This window comes from Wolffia australiana, chromosome 6 (genome assembly GCF_029677425.1).
Source record: "Wolffia australiana isolate 7733 chromosome 6, ASM2967742v1".
Lineage (NCBI taxonomy): Eukaryota > Viridiplantae > Streptophyta > Magnoliopsida > Alismatales > Araceae > Wolffia > Wolffia australiana.
In genome coordinates this window covers 247,823-262,795 of record NC_135840.1, presented here as the reverse complement: position 1 = coordinate 262,795, position 14,973 = coordinate 247,823, and the positions used below count along the sequence as shown (strand labels likewise).

The 14,973-nt window shown below is 43.5% G+C and overlaps 3 protein-coding genes across 6 annotated transcripts; 2 read left to right on the top strand and 1 right to left on the bottom strand.

The window, feature by feature from the left end:
- Positions 1 to 4,913: 4,913 nt before the first annotated feature.
- LOC144704579 (K+-H+ exchange-like protein) lies at positions 4,914 to 7,946 on the top strand. Of its 2 annotated transcripts, XM_078577041.1 has the most exons (8): positions 4,919 to 5,461; positions 5,570 to 5,634; positions 5,711 to 5,809; positions 6,889 to 6,936; positions 7,050 to 7,119; positions 7,237 to 7,308; positions 7,471 to 7,590; positions 7,662 to 7,946. In XM_078577041.1, exons 1-8 carry the CDS (start codon positions 5,258 to 5,260, stop codon positions 7,806 to 7,808), a joined length of 825 nt encoding a protein of 274 aa, XP_078433167.1. In that variant the 5' UTR covers positions 4,919 to 5,257; the 3' UTR covers positions 7,809 to 7,946. The 2 variants fall into 2 exon arrangements, with proteins under 2 accessions (XP_078433168.1, XP_078433167.1); XM_078577042.1 differs by lacking the exon at positions 6,889 to 6,936 and having other exon boundaries at positions 4,914 to 5,461.
- A 564-nt stretch (positions 7,947 to 8,510) lies between these two features.
- Positions 8,511 to 9,692, top strand: LOC144704580 (uncharacterized). Its single transcript, XM_078577043.1, has 2 exons — positions 8,511 to 8,647; positions 8,726 to 9,692. Exons 1-2 carry the CDS (start codon positions 8,582 to 8,584, stop codon positions 8,993 to 8,995), a joined length of 336 nt encoding a protein of 111 aa, XP_078433169.1. The 5' UTR covers positions 8,511 to 8,581; the 3' UTR covers positions 8,996 to 9,692.
- On the bottom strand, positions 9,002 to 11,119 carry LOC144704577 (Haloacid dehalogenase-like hydrolase (HAD) superfamily protein). 3 transcript variants are annotated; one of them, XM_078577040.1, is made up of 6 exons: positions 10,804 to 11,119; positions 10,256 to 10,693; positions 9,807 to 9,904; positions 9,706 to 9,730; positions 9,510 to 9,630; positions 9,002 to 9,428 (listed from the first exon to the last, which is right to left on the bottom strand). In XM_078577040.1, exons 2-6 carry the CDS (start codon positions 10,629 to 10,631, stop codon positions 9,071 to 9,073), a joined length of 978 nt encoding a protein of 325 aa, XP_078433166.1. In that variant the 5' UTR covers positions 10,632 to 10,693; positions 10,804 to 11,119; the 3' UTR covers positions 9,002 to 9,070. The 3 variants fall into 3 exon arrangements, with proteins under 3 accessions (XP_078433166.1, XP_078433165.1, XP_078433164.1); XM_078577039.1 differs by having other exon boundaries at positions 10,256 to 10,689; positions 10,804 to 11,118; XM_078577038.1 differs by having other exon boundaries at positions 10,256 to 11,119.
- Between the last annotated feature and the right edge of the window lie 3,854 nt (positions 11,120 to 14,973).

Below are 14,973 nucleotides of genomic sequence, written 5' to 3'. Positions count from 1 at the left end.
TCAATGCTCAAAATTGATGCCCAAAATTTCTTTTCAATCATTAAATATTTGAATTTGAACTTGAATTAGTTTTTAGATCTCCAATTTGCTCTTTTCTCCTTGATTCATGTGGCAGATATTGAGAGTGGGACAAAATTTTGGAAACCCAAAAAAAATCATAAAATCCATTCTTAATTCTTATATGCATGAAGTTAAATGCTAAAAATTATCCTTTAAAAAATATTTTACTTCTGAATGATGTTAAAAATACCACAAAATACTTATATATTAAGAGAAATCAAAATATTGTTCCAAAAATCAGTTTAACCATTTCAAGCTTGATGACACAGACACATATAATCATATTTATGCAAATGAATATAAGTAGTTCATGATATCAATCTAATTATTAGCATCTTATGTGTTATTCAAAGTCTGAAAAGTCAAAAAGCCATAAAGTTTGCGTGGCATTACTTTCTTGGCGTAAAGGTAAGAAAAATTGTTGTAGTCCTGGAAAAAGGCTTTGATGATCCAGAAATTAGGGCTAAAAATGTCATTTAAGGCTTTTGGGTTTGCCAAAATATTTATAAGTTTCTTTACGAGCACAGGGCGAGCAAGGGTTGAATCCACAGAGAGCAAGCATTGAATAAGAGAATTTATCTTTAATCTCTATTTTTTTGGATTTTTATGTTTATTTTAGGACTTAAATATAATTTAATAATGTAAAACTATTAAAAATAATTCAAAATAATTCTAGGAAGGTCATAAAATGTTAATGATATGTAATCTAATATATTGAAGTTTTAAAGAATAATTTCGGGAGCTTTTATAGAAATGTATATTAGAAAAATACTAATTGATTTGAATTAAAATACCTTTCTCCAAGGCTTCAGCAGAGCCGAGTGACGGTTGACGGAGATGAACGTGAGTGGAGCGGAATGGATGAAAGAGATACCACACTAGTTGTGATGGAGATGACGACGGATATACGTCAACAAGTGACGAAGGAGGGGCAAATGATGATGATTTTATTATCGCCACTGTGACAAAGATGGAGCCAGATTGATAAAGACAAGTGGTGGACTTGGAGTTGGCATGCATGATGGTGGAAAGCTAGGCTATCAGTGAAAAGATCCTAGGATAAAGGACAATGACATAAATCAGAAAAAGACAAAGGTCACACTAACCTTGTCGTCAAGTGTCAGACGGCTCGAGTGGTGTTTTCTTCATGTGTCTTGATTTTACCATCATTCCTTCAATCCTTCGCTCTTGGAGTGCAATCAAGGACCCCAACAAGATTTTGAATTACCAAATCACTCAACTAATCATAATTATGAACAACATCCAATGATATCATTTTAATAATGATGGGTTTTTTTAATACATCCAAGATGGCGGATGGATAGAAGAGGGAAAGATGGAGCTACCCTTAAAATTGCATCCCAAACTCCTTCCATATTGTTAGATACCATGTTTGAATTTGAAAAAATCTGAGCCATCTGATTCTCTCTCTTGTCTGATTTGTAAGGAGGATTGCCAGCAGTTCGGAGTGAAAAAAGCCAACAAATTCATTAAAAATACTTAGATACATTTAACTATGAATTTAATATGAAATGGCATTTGAAAATTATTTTCTCTATGAATTTAATGTCAGAAAATTCATACTTGAAAATCCAAAAAATAAAATGCCATTTGAAAAAGTTGTAAAACCCTTAAATATGAATAACTATTTTATGAATTTCATAATTATTGTAGTCATTTCATTAATGTCAGACGACTATGTTAAAATATCATTAGATAATGAAAACTAAGAAATCATTTAAACATTAATAGCTTGCATTTATTATCATTTCAATGAAAATAAGCACATAAAACACATTATGATTATCACTCCTCTCCAGATAAAACCTTTAATTAAGTCAACGATTACATGCTTTTTTAAACATCGAGAGACATGTGGCCTCAGTTCATTGGATAAAACTGCATATGCATAGATTTTGAGCGCACTGATGCTTCACCATCTAATCATTGTTTAAAATTTCCATTGTTGTCTTATTTTGCAGAACATGTGTCATGCTCTGGTTCGTTGATTGTGGATGGTGAGGAAAATAAAAACAAATCAATGAAATGAATATTGCGGGATTTTAAAGGTTACAAACTGTAAACATATATAGGTGATGTGACAACTGCAATGGAAAGGAGAGAGAGAACATTTAACTTAGTGAATGGCTAAGATTTCTCTAAGTTCAACTCATGATATCTAACAATCCAGATTGCTGATTGTGCTGAAAATTTGAGGGCAGCTTCATATTTTACCCTTGTTCCAGCCATGTCTATATCTATTAATTGAGGTTCCATTCACTAATAATTTTTTTATTAAAATTAATTCGTATATTTCTGAGACTTTTGAAAGAAAAAGTTTTAGAGATCTATCAAAATTTTTCTAGGTGTCCCAGGTGATTTAGGAGGAGAACCCAAGAAGTAGAGAAGCTTACCTGGAGCCGCAAATTGTCGTGGATCCTAGAGAAATGTAAGGACCTAGGGTAAAACTTTGTTCCTTACATCATTCCGTACTCGTCATCATATATAGCTTATATCTGTATCATTAGCACATTTTATATTTGCATCACATAGAGGTCTACTTTCATCACCAACTCATAACCTCTCATTGTCACTTCACCTTGTCATCCCATCATAAATAAACTCTCATCAAATTCATATCCACTCATACATCTACACACACCCATGTCTCTCTATCCACATTCTCATCCTGTCGGTGTGTTTTCACTTCATCCTCCATCTCTCTTTCCCATTATCTCCATAAATTAGTATCTCCTATCTTATGTGATTCACATTCATCTAAAAATATTATCTACTATCTTAATAAATATCCATTTCACTCGTCCCCTTGTCCAGTATTTTATAAGTGTCATGTATCTGATATGCGATAGTAGTTAGTAAAGGTAAAATATTATAAAAGTAAAATTATCTGGTACTTGTTTTCCCATATCAGATATCTAAGCATTAGAAACAACACAATGAAATGATTATAAATAGCAGGCACAGTATCAGATATGCTATCATTAATTTTCTGTTATCCAATATCGTCATTCCATCATAAATATCACATAACAATAACAGAATGGACAATACTTCATGAATCTTGTACTAAACCCTTACCGTAGTTGTTATGATGGCATTTCCATTATAGTAATTGAAATGCTAGCCCCCTACAAACCAGTCCTGTAATTCATAGGTTACTTCTTAATTTCTTCGTTTTATCATTTAATTTATTATGCCTTAAATGTGATTAATTTCAGTCACCCTTTTACCCCAAGAAAAATTCACCCCGTCCTTGAGGGAGAAGTCAGCCCCCTGTGACGTACACTTAAATAATAGATGCCGATTGTTGCCATCTACAATTTTGAACAAAAGATGAGAATGTTAATTTTTTTTTTCTTAATTAGCACATTTTAAATCTTTCTTTAAATGATAAAGAGTTTCATTTTCCTCAGTTAAGATTTGCATAAACATACTTCGTTCCTCTCTCTCTACTCACTATTTTTGCCCTGGGTACATAGATATCTATTTTTCCACAATATATCACAAATTGAATAATGGGTTTTTTATCAGTAACGCTCCAAGATAATTTGGCGATGCATATCAATTCTGCTCCATGTGGAGTTTGCCGTGTTTTCCTCAAGAGCTCTTCTCTAGATCTTATCTCAAACATCTACAAGGGTCCGTAAAAAAAATCACACAGGAGATCCAGGAAACTACTCCAAGAAACTTTTGAACTAATAAAAGGACTCCATAAAGGGTGGACCCAAACTTGCTTCGCAGCAGTTACATCATATTTACAATTGCCACCAAGTACAAGTGAGCGACAGTTCTAACCATAGTGATTAAAGCAAAATAATTAAAGGGGAAAGAAAAAAGCTTGTGAGAGGATTTCCAGAATTAATTAAGCCTAAATGAATAAACTTTGGATATCCTTTATCATCCCAATCCTATTGTTGTTAATCCTACCGATAGATTTTCATGATATTGGTATGATATTAGCAGCATATTCTTCCGGTAGACCACAGATTATGGCGATTTCTAGGTAATAATTTATCTGTTACGCTCAATCTGGAAATCCACTCTGGATAAGATCAACTTTCTCCAAATTTAGTAAACGCCCGGGCCCCCATGTGCGCCAGCCGCTCGTCGCGCTCCACGTCTCTCTCTCTCTGTCCACCTCAGTCTCTCTATCTCTCTACCTCTCTCTCTGTCTACTTTCTCTCTCTATGTCAACCTCTCTCTCTTCTCTGTCTAGTGTCTACTCTCTCTACCTCTTTATCTGTCTACCTCTCTCTCTATCCCCTCTCTTTCAGTGTACTCTCTCTATATCTCTCTGTCTACACTCTCTCTATCCCTCTCTTTCTCTCTGTCACACTCTATCCCCTCTTTGGGATCTGATAGTTCGAATCTTGATCTAAAGATTAGAACTAACAAATGCCAATTCGAACTGATCTGTTCGAATCTTTTGATCGAACAGACCCTTTGTTCGTGTTCGTGTTCGTGTTTGTTCATGTCTGATCGGTCATTTGTTCGAACAAGTTCAAACCAATGGCCAGCGAGTACCAGCGACTTTCTCTCTGGCAGCCGCTGGCGGGCGCTGGCCGCTGGCAGCTGCGGCCGCTGTCTAACCCAAATCCAGTTCGAACTACGTGTTCCAATCTGATCGAATTCGAACAGTTGATCCGAACAGCCATCTTCTTCGAACAATCCGAACCGAACAGACGCGCAGATCGTGTTCGGATCGGATCTTTACTGGACATATTGGTGTTAGGATTCGACCGTTACTCCCTCTCTATTTGCCTACTCTCTCTATCTCTCAGTATTTGTCTTCTCTCTCCCTCCCCCTATCTCTCACAGATCGTCTACTCTCTCTCTCTCTCTCTCTCTTTCTCGCTCTTTACTCTCTCCATCGCTCACTCTTTGTCTACTCTCTCTCATGCTATTTCTCCCTGTCTCTATCTCTCTCTCTCTCTCTCTCATACTATCTCTCCCTCCATCTCGCTATCTGTCTACCTCTCGCTATATCTGCCCGCGTCCGCCGCCTCGAAACCGCGTCACGTCGCAGCGGTCTCGGGAATCCCGTCTTCCGATCCCCATCCCCATCTCATCCCGTCGCTGTCTTCTTCGTCTTCCTCGCATGATCGAATCCCGCTCGGGCTCTTCGATTACCAGTCCGAGTCGAGCAGCCGCGATTGGTGGGGGCAAGTGAGGCGCGATGAGGGCGAGACTGGTCGTATTTCCGATCAAGGGCCGCAACTGGTGCTTCAGCCGATCCGTCGACCCGGCGCCCCCCGAGTCCACTCTCCCCTCCTCTCGCTCCCAGCCCTGGAATGACCTCTGGAAGAAGCTCTTCGTCGATGGCGGACGAAGAACGGGCAAGGAGAGGGTCGAACTCATCGTCGACTTCGCCGCGGACAAGGTATGGACGAAATCTCCTTTCCTTGATCTGTTGCCATTACATCCTCTCGTTCTTCGGAAGGAGTAGGAGAAGAGGAAACTTAGTCCTCTAGGGTTTCGATGGTTTTAGATGCACGGGGCGTGGGTCAATCTGGAGAATGCGCCTGCGGGGAGCATGAAGAACAAGATCCACGGGTGGGTTCTGAATCGGGTTTCTTCTCTTGCGAATACTTGTTCCTTTCGCAGGGTTAATCATCGGCTTCGTTTGCAGCTTGGGGCTGAAGCTGCTGTCGCGGGTGGAGCCCTCGGAGACGTTCCTGCGCTCTGTCTCTGAGGACATTACGAAGGTGGATATTACTTACCCCTCGAGGTTGGCCATTCTTTTAACTTATATGTGAGATGTTAGTGACTTTCTTCCCATCGATCAGACCTCTCATCTTGTGGGTGGGTGCACGGGGGTTGGCCTCTTGTCCAGAACCTCCTCCTCTTTGCTTGGGTCGAAGACTGTTCATCTCATAATGGAAAGCTTAGTTGCGAAATTACTGCCCTGCCTAGAGTAGATGGAAATTTCTTCTTGAGCGTCATATTTTTTGCGAATTTTTATTCCTTTTTAAAACTTCTAGATTGATATGCCTTGGGAAAGTTTTAGGACAGAGATGTTTGGTTCTAGTCATATATCGTTTACGAAGGATATTTTAGAAATCGGAAACGATATCGTGTCCGCTGTTTAAAGTACAGGCGAGCAATATGGAGTTTTTATTAACTAGGACTGGGTCCGTGAAGTCTTTTTCGTTCGCAATCGCTTTAATATTGAGAATGGGTAATTCATGGTTTTTGACTTTTTAGGGATTCAAAACCCTTGATTAGGTTCTTGGTGTTTGTGCGGCTGTCGGTGACAAAAAAGGCCTTCTGATATTCATTGCAGCATTATCCTTGTTCACTTGCAATCTAGCTTGAAATGATGACCTTTGAAACGATGATGATGGAAATCGTTAGTCCCGACGGCCTTTGAAAGAAGGGGGAGATACTGAGAATGAGGGCGACGATGTCAAATTCATGTTAAAATATCTGTCTGATCTACCATATTGTCTCCATGTCTTCTCGCTGATAGAACAAAGTTTCATCTGGGTTCTCATCGTTTTTATCTTTTGCATCTTAATCTTCTATGATCTAATGACTTTGAGAGAAATGACTAAACTTTTGTAACGAAGAAGCGAGGTTGAGAGTTTAGAAAGAAGCCGAGTTCTGATTGGAACGAGGAAAACGTTTATCAAAGTCTTTCTATGTTTTCCGATGATCGGAAACTTTGGTTGGGGGGGGGGGGGCGCTGTTCTTGAGCTTTGATGACGTGATTATTCTTGTGGGAAAGAGGAAGAAAATTAAGAATTTTAGTTCTTCTGCTTTCCCATTTCTGTCCTTGACTATAAAGTGTTGAATTGGAATCTGCAGCTTGAATCCTAGGCTTGTGCGTAGGAGATTGCGGCACATCGCGAGGCGGTATGAAATCCCTCAGAGCGTGCTCTTTCCAGGTCTCCCCAGAAGGCTCATTTTGCAAAGTTTTTGAAGCAGGCTTTCTTTGATTTTTGTTGTGATTGCCTTGTGGACTCCAGGGGATCTATCAATCACAGAATATTCTTCTACACCTCGGTTTCCTTGATTCCCTTCACGGCCGCACTGAGCGTGAGTACTCCTATTTACAATTTTCCCTTTTTTTTCAGTCACCATTGCTCTGATCTCTCTCACTCTGTCTCTTCAAAAAAATATGGTGAGGGCTAATCTCGAGCGAGCTGTTCTCAGGTCCTGCCTTTGCCGAACATACCTTTCTTCTGGCTCCTATTTCGAGCGTTTGCCAATTGGAGGGCCCTCAAGGTACTTGTATCGAATGTCTGAGGGACGAATCAGAGAGCCCAAAAAAAAAGAAGTTTTTGTCCATTTTTTCCCCGTTTTGTTCTTCCTCTATGAATGATGGGGGGGGTTGGGGGAGGGGGGGATCATCTGTCGTTTAAACTTTCTTGGATTCTACTTGCGCAGGGCAGCGAGAGACTCTTGCTGCTGGTCTCTGACAGCCCAGAAGAGTGGAGATTGGTGGTGGCCCGCGAGCAGGCCCTAAATCCGAAGACAGACGGCGAGGGCCCCCAGCGAGAGCCGTGGGTGGGTCCTTCTTCCTCATCTTCCTCTCTTCTTCGTTGCGAGCTCAACAACCTTCATGGGTTATGGCGCAGACGCTATGGCCGTGCGAAAAACTGGAGAATCTCGTCGGCGGGCAGCCCGGCGAGGACCCCGAGCAGGCGCTGCGCAGGATCTGCGATGTGTACCGCCTGAACGAGACGGAGGTTCTTCGCTGCAGGCAGCCTTCCATTCCTCGCTAGAATTGAACGAGTGCGCACCGCCCTCCATTTCCCTCTTTAAACGACGTGAAAATGTAGTAACGACTAACGAGGGCTCGCAAATGATTAGACCCTTGAAGAATTCTAACTCTTGCCGCCACGGCGCGTTGACCGTTTCGATCCTCGCTGTATCTTCCATCCTTTCCCCATCAGAGCACGTGAAGCGATCACTGCACTGGCGGCCCGCTTCGGCACTATTAGATCGATACATTGGAATATAAAATGAATCTATATTTCTATCTATCCGTATCGCTCTCTCTTCCAGACTTGGATTGGCGCCACATGTCGTGAAGGTCAGGGAACCATATACCTGATAAGAGGGGGAAATGGGGGGGGGGGGGGGTAAGGGAGGAGATCTCGTGAGTCTGCCCCGGTTTCGTCTGTCTCGCGTGTTGGACCCATTCCGATAGATACATTCCACCAGCGTCTGTCTTCGCTGATGCAACCAACCATCTCCTCGTCCTTTTCTTCTTCTTCGTCTTCTTCATCTTCTTCGTCGATGATTTCTCCCCAACCGGGGAGACTGTTTGTTGGGAGTGGGAGAGAGATAGCGGGAGGGGGAGAAGAGGCGGGCTAATCGGCGGAGTAGAGAAAGGAATAGGCGGACCCACGGCATTATTTCTCGTCCTGGGTTATGGCGGGCGTGGCAGGCATTGAATGAGGGCCAAGCTTCTGGCGCTCCCCTTGGCTTTGACGGCCCGAGCCGAGGTCGTCGTCGTCGGTCGCGAGGAGGAGAACCTGACCGGGCATCTGCTATGCCGGGCGGAGCACGCTGCGTCCCCAACTTCCGCCTTCTCCTCAGGAGGAAGGTGAAGACCAAGGTACCCGCCTTCTCCTCTCCTTCTCTCCTTGGTTCTCGGGTCCGATCTTGGCGGTAACAGAGACCAAAGAAACCGCAGGAGCGGCGCGGGGCCAAGTTGCTGGAGCGAGGCGGCAAGCGCGCCGACGGCGGCGGAGGGAGCGCGCCGCCGCAGGCGCAGGCGCAGAGGTCGTGGCGGCACGCAATTCTCTTCTGGAGGAGGCCGCCGGCGTGCCCCAGGAAGAGGAGGCGCGCGGTCGCAGATCTCCCCGACCCGCGCCGCTGCGCCGATACGGCATACGTGGCCCTCCGGCAGCCGCACCCGGGCGCGGCCGGCAGCCCGTTCGGGCCCCTGTACCTGGTCACTTAGACACGGGGCGAAGGAGGCGATGGCGAGCCTGGTGTTTCTTCCAAGAGAGCAAAGGTCCGATTTTTCGACTGGAATTCAGGAGGCGCGGTCGCCGGCGGGGCGGGCGAGGGCGCGGACGGCGCGCTCGACCTGGGCCCAGGTGTGGACGGTGGTGACGAGGGGGTGGGCGGCGGCGGCCGGGCACTTGCTCCACGGGTACGAGCCGGCGTAGTCGAAGAGGAGGACTCTTATCCCCGCCTCGGCGCACTCCACCGCGTAGCGCGGGTTGTCGTCGACGAGCACCCGCGCGCCGACGCTCCGGCAAATCTCCGACTTGGCCCGCGACTGCCCCTCCAGCGCGAAGTGGTTCCCGAAGTGCACCTCCTTGAACAGCCCCCCGTAGTGCTCCTCGATCCACTCCTCCGTCTCCTCTTTGATCGCCTTCTGCCGAGATCTTCGCAAAACCCAACTCCCACCCATGATTATACTGATTATGATGATGAACAAGAGCATGAATTGATCGTGAGAATTATACGTGACGACGGAGAGATGGCAGAAGGCGGAGAGGCGTGCGAGGACGCCGTGGGCGCCGGGGATGGGCTTGATTCCCCTCTTGAAGTGCGCGGTCTTGAAGAACTCGTGCACCCTCAGATCGGCTGCCCCAGCAAGATTAAATTTTTGTTTTCGTTTTTAGACATGGTTGAAGATAGTTTGGGTCGCTCAGTGCCTACCTTCGGTGCGGGAGCACTTCCATATCTGCCATGGAAACTACGGTAATCAACGACGATCGAGGATAAACCCATTCACTGCGAGTCTGCGAGAGAGAACGTACCCTGAAGAATTCGTAGACGTAGAATTCCGAGAGGGAGTGATTTGCAGCGTAGTGCTCCGCGACGAACTTGTTCAAGGCCGAGAGGAAGCTTCCGAGCACTGCCCAAGAGAAGAGGAACGGTAAAGGTTGATGAATCGTTGGAATACACGTGGTAACGGGGAAAACGCCAGAATCGGTCACGCGATGAGCGTCCAATTTTCGTTTCACATCAGATGGTGATATTATTTGGAATCAGGCGGACTGCGTATCTGGAAATTTCAGCAATCTAGTGCGTATCGACCCGGGTTTGTCCAAAATACTTGGATGCATGATTAGGAATTCTGGGGTTATTTTCGGATCGGGGAAACGCCCAGATTGAAAATGTACCGAATCCTAGCACACACAAATATGGTATTGAATGTAGAAGCAACAAAAACACAGCAGGTCTATACTCGAACAAGGATTTATACCTTCATCGACGTCCACAGCGACCACAAATCTGTCGATTGAAGAGTCGTTCGAAAATGTTAGGGGAATTTGGCGGCCATTCCCCAACTCGTCTTCCAGCCCAAGCACTGAGCTCTTCACCGCCAACCTCCCGCTGCTGTAATGCGCTAGAGCTTGAGACGTTTTCCAAGATCTTTCGTCTGCCCTTCTGAAAAGACCCTCGCGGCGATCTAGACAATTTGTAGATCTTAAAACACCCCGGGAACCGCGGCGAGGGTAAGCGCAAACACAAAGACCATCCCTGATCTTTCTAGTTCGTCCCAATCTCTGTTCATCAGGGGAAGGTAGTGGACTAGATCCCCAATCGGCGCGAGGAAGCAGAGCTTCGTTCAAGGCCATGGATCTCCAAAGAGCTAGGCGGGGTTGGCAATACCCGAAACAAAGCCGGGAAACTCGTCTGCCTACCATAACGGGGCAAATCACAATGGCAGGAAAAAGGGTCAGGAAAAGGAACAGGATAGGGATAAACGGAAGAGCTCCATGAAAACTGTAAACCGGAACGAACGATTACGCGATCGGAACGATAGCTCGAAAGGGCAAACAACGCGACGCCCGACGATTGACCCAAAAGACGAAAACAAATCTCTGGCGGTGGGATAGAAGATCCCGACGAAACTAAACTCTGATCGCTGTGACCGCGCCGTGAAGCGGAGGGTACGCAGTATTCCACGCCATCTGTTTCTTCCCTCTACTCGGGTCAGCCGTCTTCTACAAAAAAATTATATTCTTAGATCCGGGCCGAAGACTCCGTGATCAACCATTCCCCCCTCACGTTTCTTCCTTTCCGCTGGCCGCTAGTCCGAAATAGAGAGAAAGAATCCAGGGTCGGGTAACCCAAAAAATCTTTGCTGTTCTTTTCGGCAAAGGCGCGCCGAAAGTAGGCATGGAAAATGGATGACGGATAGAGACGAGACGGACTGAACGGCCCCCCGTTCAGTCATCCATCCACATTTCGTCCTCGTCACCATTGAGTCATCAGTTCCGTTCTATTTTAGTAGGGATGGGAAGTTTGTGGTTTGCTGTTTGTTGATGAATGAACAGCTGAAAATTCCGATTTGTGATCATGTTCAGTTCATTTGCAAACAGTTGCGAACAAACTTCTTTTCAATTATTAGCAGATTCGTGTCTGAATTCCCATTGTAATATGAAAGCAAAGACAGCAGCATCACGCTTGACCCGTCCATTCAATCTGAAGCATCGTCACTTCCAGTCTTCCCTTTTTCTTTGTAATATTCCCATTGTGATTTAATTAATGATTACCGAGCTACATCATGATAATATCATCAGGAGTGAGCATTGCAGATCAACGAACAAGAAGGAAGAAACACAGCTCCTCCTCCTTGTGTTGGTTATCTTCAGCTGTGTGCCTCGTTGAACATGGCTCCTCCTCCGATCATTTGATGCATGGATAGTTACAATAATTTGATGCCTGTGTGTAAACAAATCTCCTTATGACCTAGACCATCCGAGCCGTCGGGTGAGTGCATCTTCAAACTCCAAATCCACTAGCTATGTTGCCTCTAGATGGTATGAGTGTTGGGTTCTGTGCCTTGGTTCAACCATGTAACACATGGTTTCCATGATGTGAAAGCGTGAAGTCGATTCTTAATCAATCTATAAAACAACACATCAAATGTACCTTTTGGGAAACTTGTTCCACCCTAGACTTGCTCTCGTTGAGATCGTTCTGAAGCTCTTCAGGTGTCCAGTCTCTCGAAGTGTCCACATGATCGCTTGGTGCTCGGATCTCCACCTCTTCTTCTTCAACTATCCTATGAAATCTTGAAGATCTTTTCACCTTGAAGACACTCTCCTTGGTTGAGTATAGAAGAGAGAAGAGTGCAAAAAGGTGGGGCTCTCAAATCTTGCTGGCCTAGGTTCTTGAAATTGGGGCCCCTTCCCTATTTGTATTTTATTTTTAAAACTTTTCTCAAAAATCCCAAGAAGTAAAATATATCCACCAATGTCCTTATGATCTTATGAGTGTGACCTCTAGGCCCATGTATTATTCTAGTTAATAACTTTAGTGGCCCAATAAAAATTATTGACTAACCTTGTTAATTAACTATATCGACATATATATTAATTAAGGATCAATTTAACCCAATTGATAGGTTAAGTATCCAACCCGTGGGGTGCCAAGTAACACCTCGTTCTCTAGAAGATGTCGAGTAGTGTTTGAACTCTCTCATAGAAATTTTACTGTCATCGGTTACCAAATATGTATAATCCATCATCTGCATGAGATTCTCGAATGACTTAAGGTATGGTTGATCTTCAAATCCTAATCCATCATTCAATTAGTACTGATGCGTAACAAGGATCATCGGAGAACGCCTTCTCCAATATCCTCACTACCTTGCCAGGAATTTGCTGCATCGTCTTCCTAAAGTCAATCTCCTCTTATACCAAAGGTGAATGATCTCATCTTGACCACTCAATCATCTTCGTGAGCTTCTTCCTACATCCAGGCTATGACTTATTTGGATCCCATGATTAGAGGCTCATAAGTAGTAGTCAAAATGTAGTCGTCCATTCGCGAGATGCCCTTGGTAGCTCAAGTCAATGAACCACTTATAAAACCATGACATGACTCAACCTGATTGACGTTTAGGCATAATAGCATTCATGAATTCATACGGATCAATTCTATGAACTCTTTCTCCAAATAGCACTCACTATCTGTCCTTAGTGTTGCCACACTAACAACCACATGTTCAGCTATACTTATCGAATCAGTAGGATCCATTAGTGTCATTCTATTCAGATAATTCAATGTCCATCTCGACTATCCATCAAATAGGAATATTTAGAGTACATGTTTATTGGCTAGTGATCATTGTATTATGATCTCAATCACAATTCATTATGTCATTGCATGCATTCATAGACTTTATTATAATTATCACACTAGAATAATAATGAACATAATATTTTATTTAATGAACTTCAATAAACATGGTGGTATGATTGGCTTAACGGCCACAAAATATCCGTCAAAGATGTGGAGAAATTCCCAAGGTGTCTAAAAACAAGGTTGATGATGTGTGCAATACAAGGCACGTAGTGATTTCTATCAAATGTAGGGTTTACATTTCTTATCACAACTATCAATGTTGTGATCATTGACATATTGTTGCTGGTTTTGTCTAATGTAATAATGATGACCTTTTGCATAGTCGAAAGTCCACCATAACCTATGTTAGTAAATGTGTGAGGCGATTCCCTCTACGCAGCCCATTGATCTTCTTTATTACCTAAATATGTTACTTAAGTTTCCAGTTGTTTGTAATGTCTGTTGTAATGTCTATCGTCAATCTTGTTCCATGCTTACTTGGTAAGATATATACTTTTTTTTTAACATCTCCTTGGTTCTCCCATATGTGAGACAAAGTAAATGGTCATCCCGACTTGTGCAACTCACATTTCAACAATACATATTTAAGCACAGAACTTGGTTTTTCCTTTATCTCTTGGTCAGTTTTCCCTTTGGGGTGGTTGTGAATTCCCATTTGGCTCTAATGCAAGTACCTCCAAAGCATTGTTGTCATCCTGTGATTTTTCTCATCAATAATTGTAGTGATTGGAGGGTTGCTCTCCTTGCTTACCATGCATTTTTAATGGTTGATTTTGAACCGTTCGTATTAGCACATTGCCTCTGATTCCCTCGCACAACATTTTTTTGTGAGGTTAATTGGGTGTTCGTGTTTTTTCAGGTTTCCCTTCTACAAGTATGTCCTCCTTCCAAGTCTTGTATCCTTCTTTTAATTTCTTCAAATTTCTCCATTTGGCCCAAATTTCTGCCAGTGTCACCTTCTTTAGTAGTCATTACTTTGAACGCATTCCTCGTACTTTCCAGGATGACTCAGAAAATTAAAGAAACCAAGTGTAAGTTCATCTTCAATTCTAAAATAGCAATAATATAGTCATAGTTTGTTACCATATTAATTAAGCCATATATTAAAAAAAATCAACCAGATTTAATCCGATCTGGTCCAGCTCTGATCTCTTTGTAAATTTCTTGTCCTCAAAGCATGTTGCTCAGTTATCATAGTGGCCTAGGCTGCCTAAACATATCCAACCACAATTATTCTAATGAATGATCTCCCACAATACTTAAAAAATGCAAGTGTTGATGCTCACAATGATGTTCTTATTAATGTTATGAACCATTGACTTATTTTTAGAGTGATCCAATCATGATAATGACTTGATTTAAAAGTTGGATACACACTAAAGTCGCGCCTTCAAGATTATGGTTATGATCGTGATCATGATATTCTTACAACATGGAGCCTCCATGTTACTAATTCAGTTTGCAACAAAGTAAACAAGCAAGGTAGAAGCAATTCCAAATCAAGGTAGAGCCGACCTGGTTGAGTCAGCACATGTTGCCCGAATCAAACGGGTTGACTTGGTCAAAAACAACCCAATCATCCCGGTCGACTCGACTGACTCACTTTGAGACGACCTAGGTGACTTGGCCCACTCCGCCCCAGACGCCCGGGTTGGTTCAGTTCACTCTAGACGAGTTGACTCAACCTTTCAACCCCAGGTCAAACACGGTACTCAGGCCATGTGGCCATTGATTCAACAGTTGACCTGACCGGTATGACCGATCTCGATCGAGTTTCTCCGATAGAGTTGACTAGGCACGCCCTGCTAGACCCGGCGGATACGG

Excerpts from the sequence above, each read along its gene's own strand:
- LOC144704580 (XM_078577043.1), top strand. The coding sequence starts at position 8,582 with ATGCCGGGCGGAGCACGCTGCGTCCCCAACTTCCGCCTTCTCCTCAGG. Across the intron at positions 8,648-8,725 it reads GGAGGAAGGTGAAGACCAAG|GAGCGGCGCGGGGCCAAGTT; the intron begins GTACCCGCCTTC and ends AAGAAACCGCAG.
- LOC144704579 (XM_078577041.1), top strand. The coding sequence starts at position 5,258 with ATGAGGGCGAGACTGGTCGTATTTCCGATCAAGGGCCGCAACTGGTGC. Across the intron at positions 7,309-7,470 it reads CCAATTGGAGGGCCCTCAAG|GGCAGCGAGAGACTCTTGCT; the intron begins GTACTTGTATCG and ends CTACTTGCGCAG. Across the intron at positions 7,591-7,661 it reads GCCCCCAGCGAGAGCCGTGG|ACGCTATGGCCGTGCGAAAA; the intron begins GTGGGTCCTTCT and ends GTTATGGCGCAG.
- LOC144704577 (XM_078577038.1), bottom strand. The coding sequence starts at position 10,700 with ATGGTAGGCAGACGAGTTTCCCGGCTTTGTTTCGGGTATTGCCAACCC. Across the intron at positions 9,905-10,255 it reads CGCTGTGGACGTCGATGAAG|TGCTCGGAAGCTTCCTCTCG; the intron begins GTATAAATCCTT and ends TCTCTTGGGCAG. Across the intron at positions 9,731-9,806 it reads ACGTCTACGAATTCTTCAGG|ATATGGAAGTGCTCCCGCAC; the intron begins GTACGTTCTCTC and ends TTTCCATGGCAG.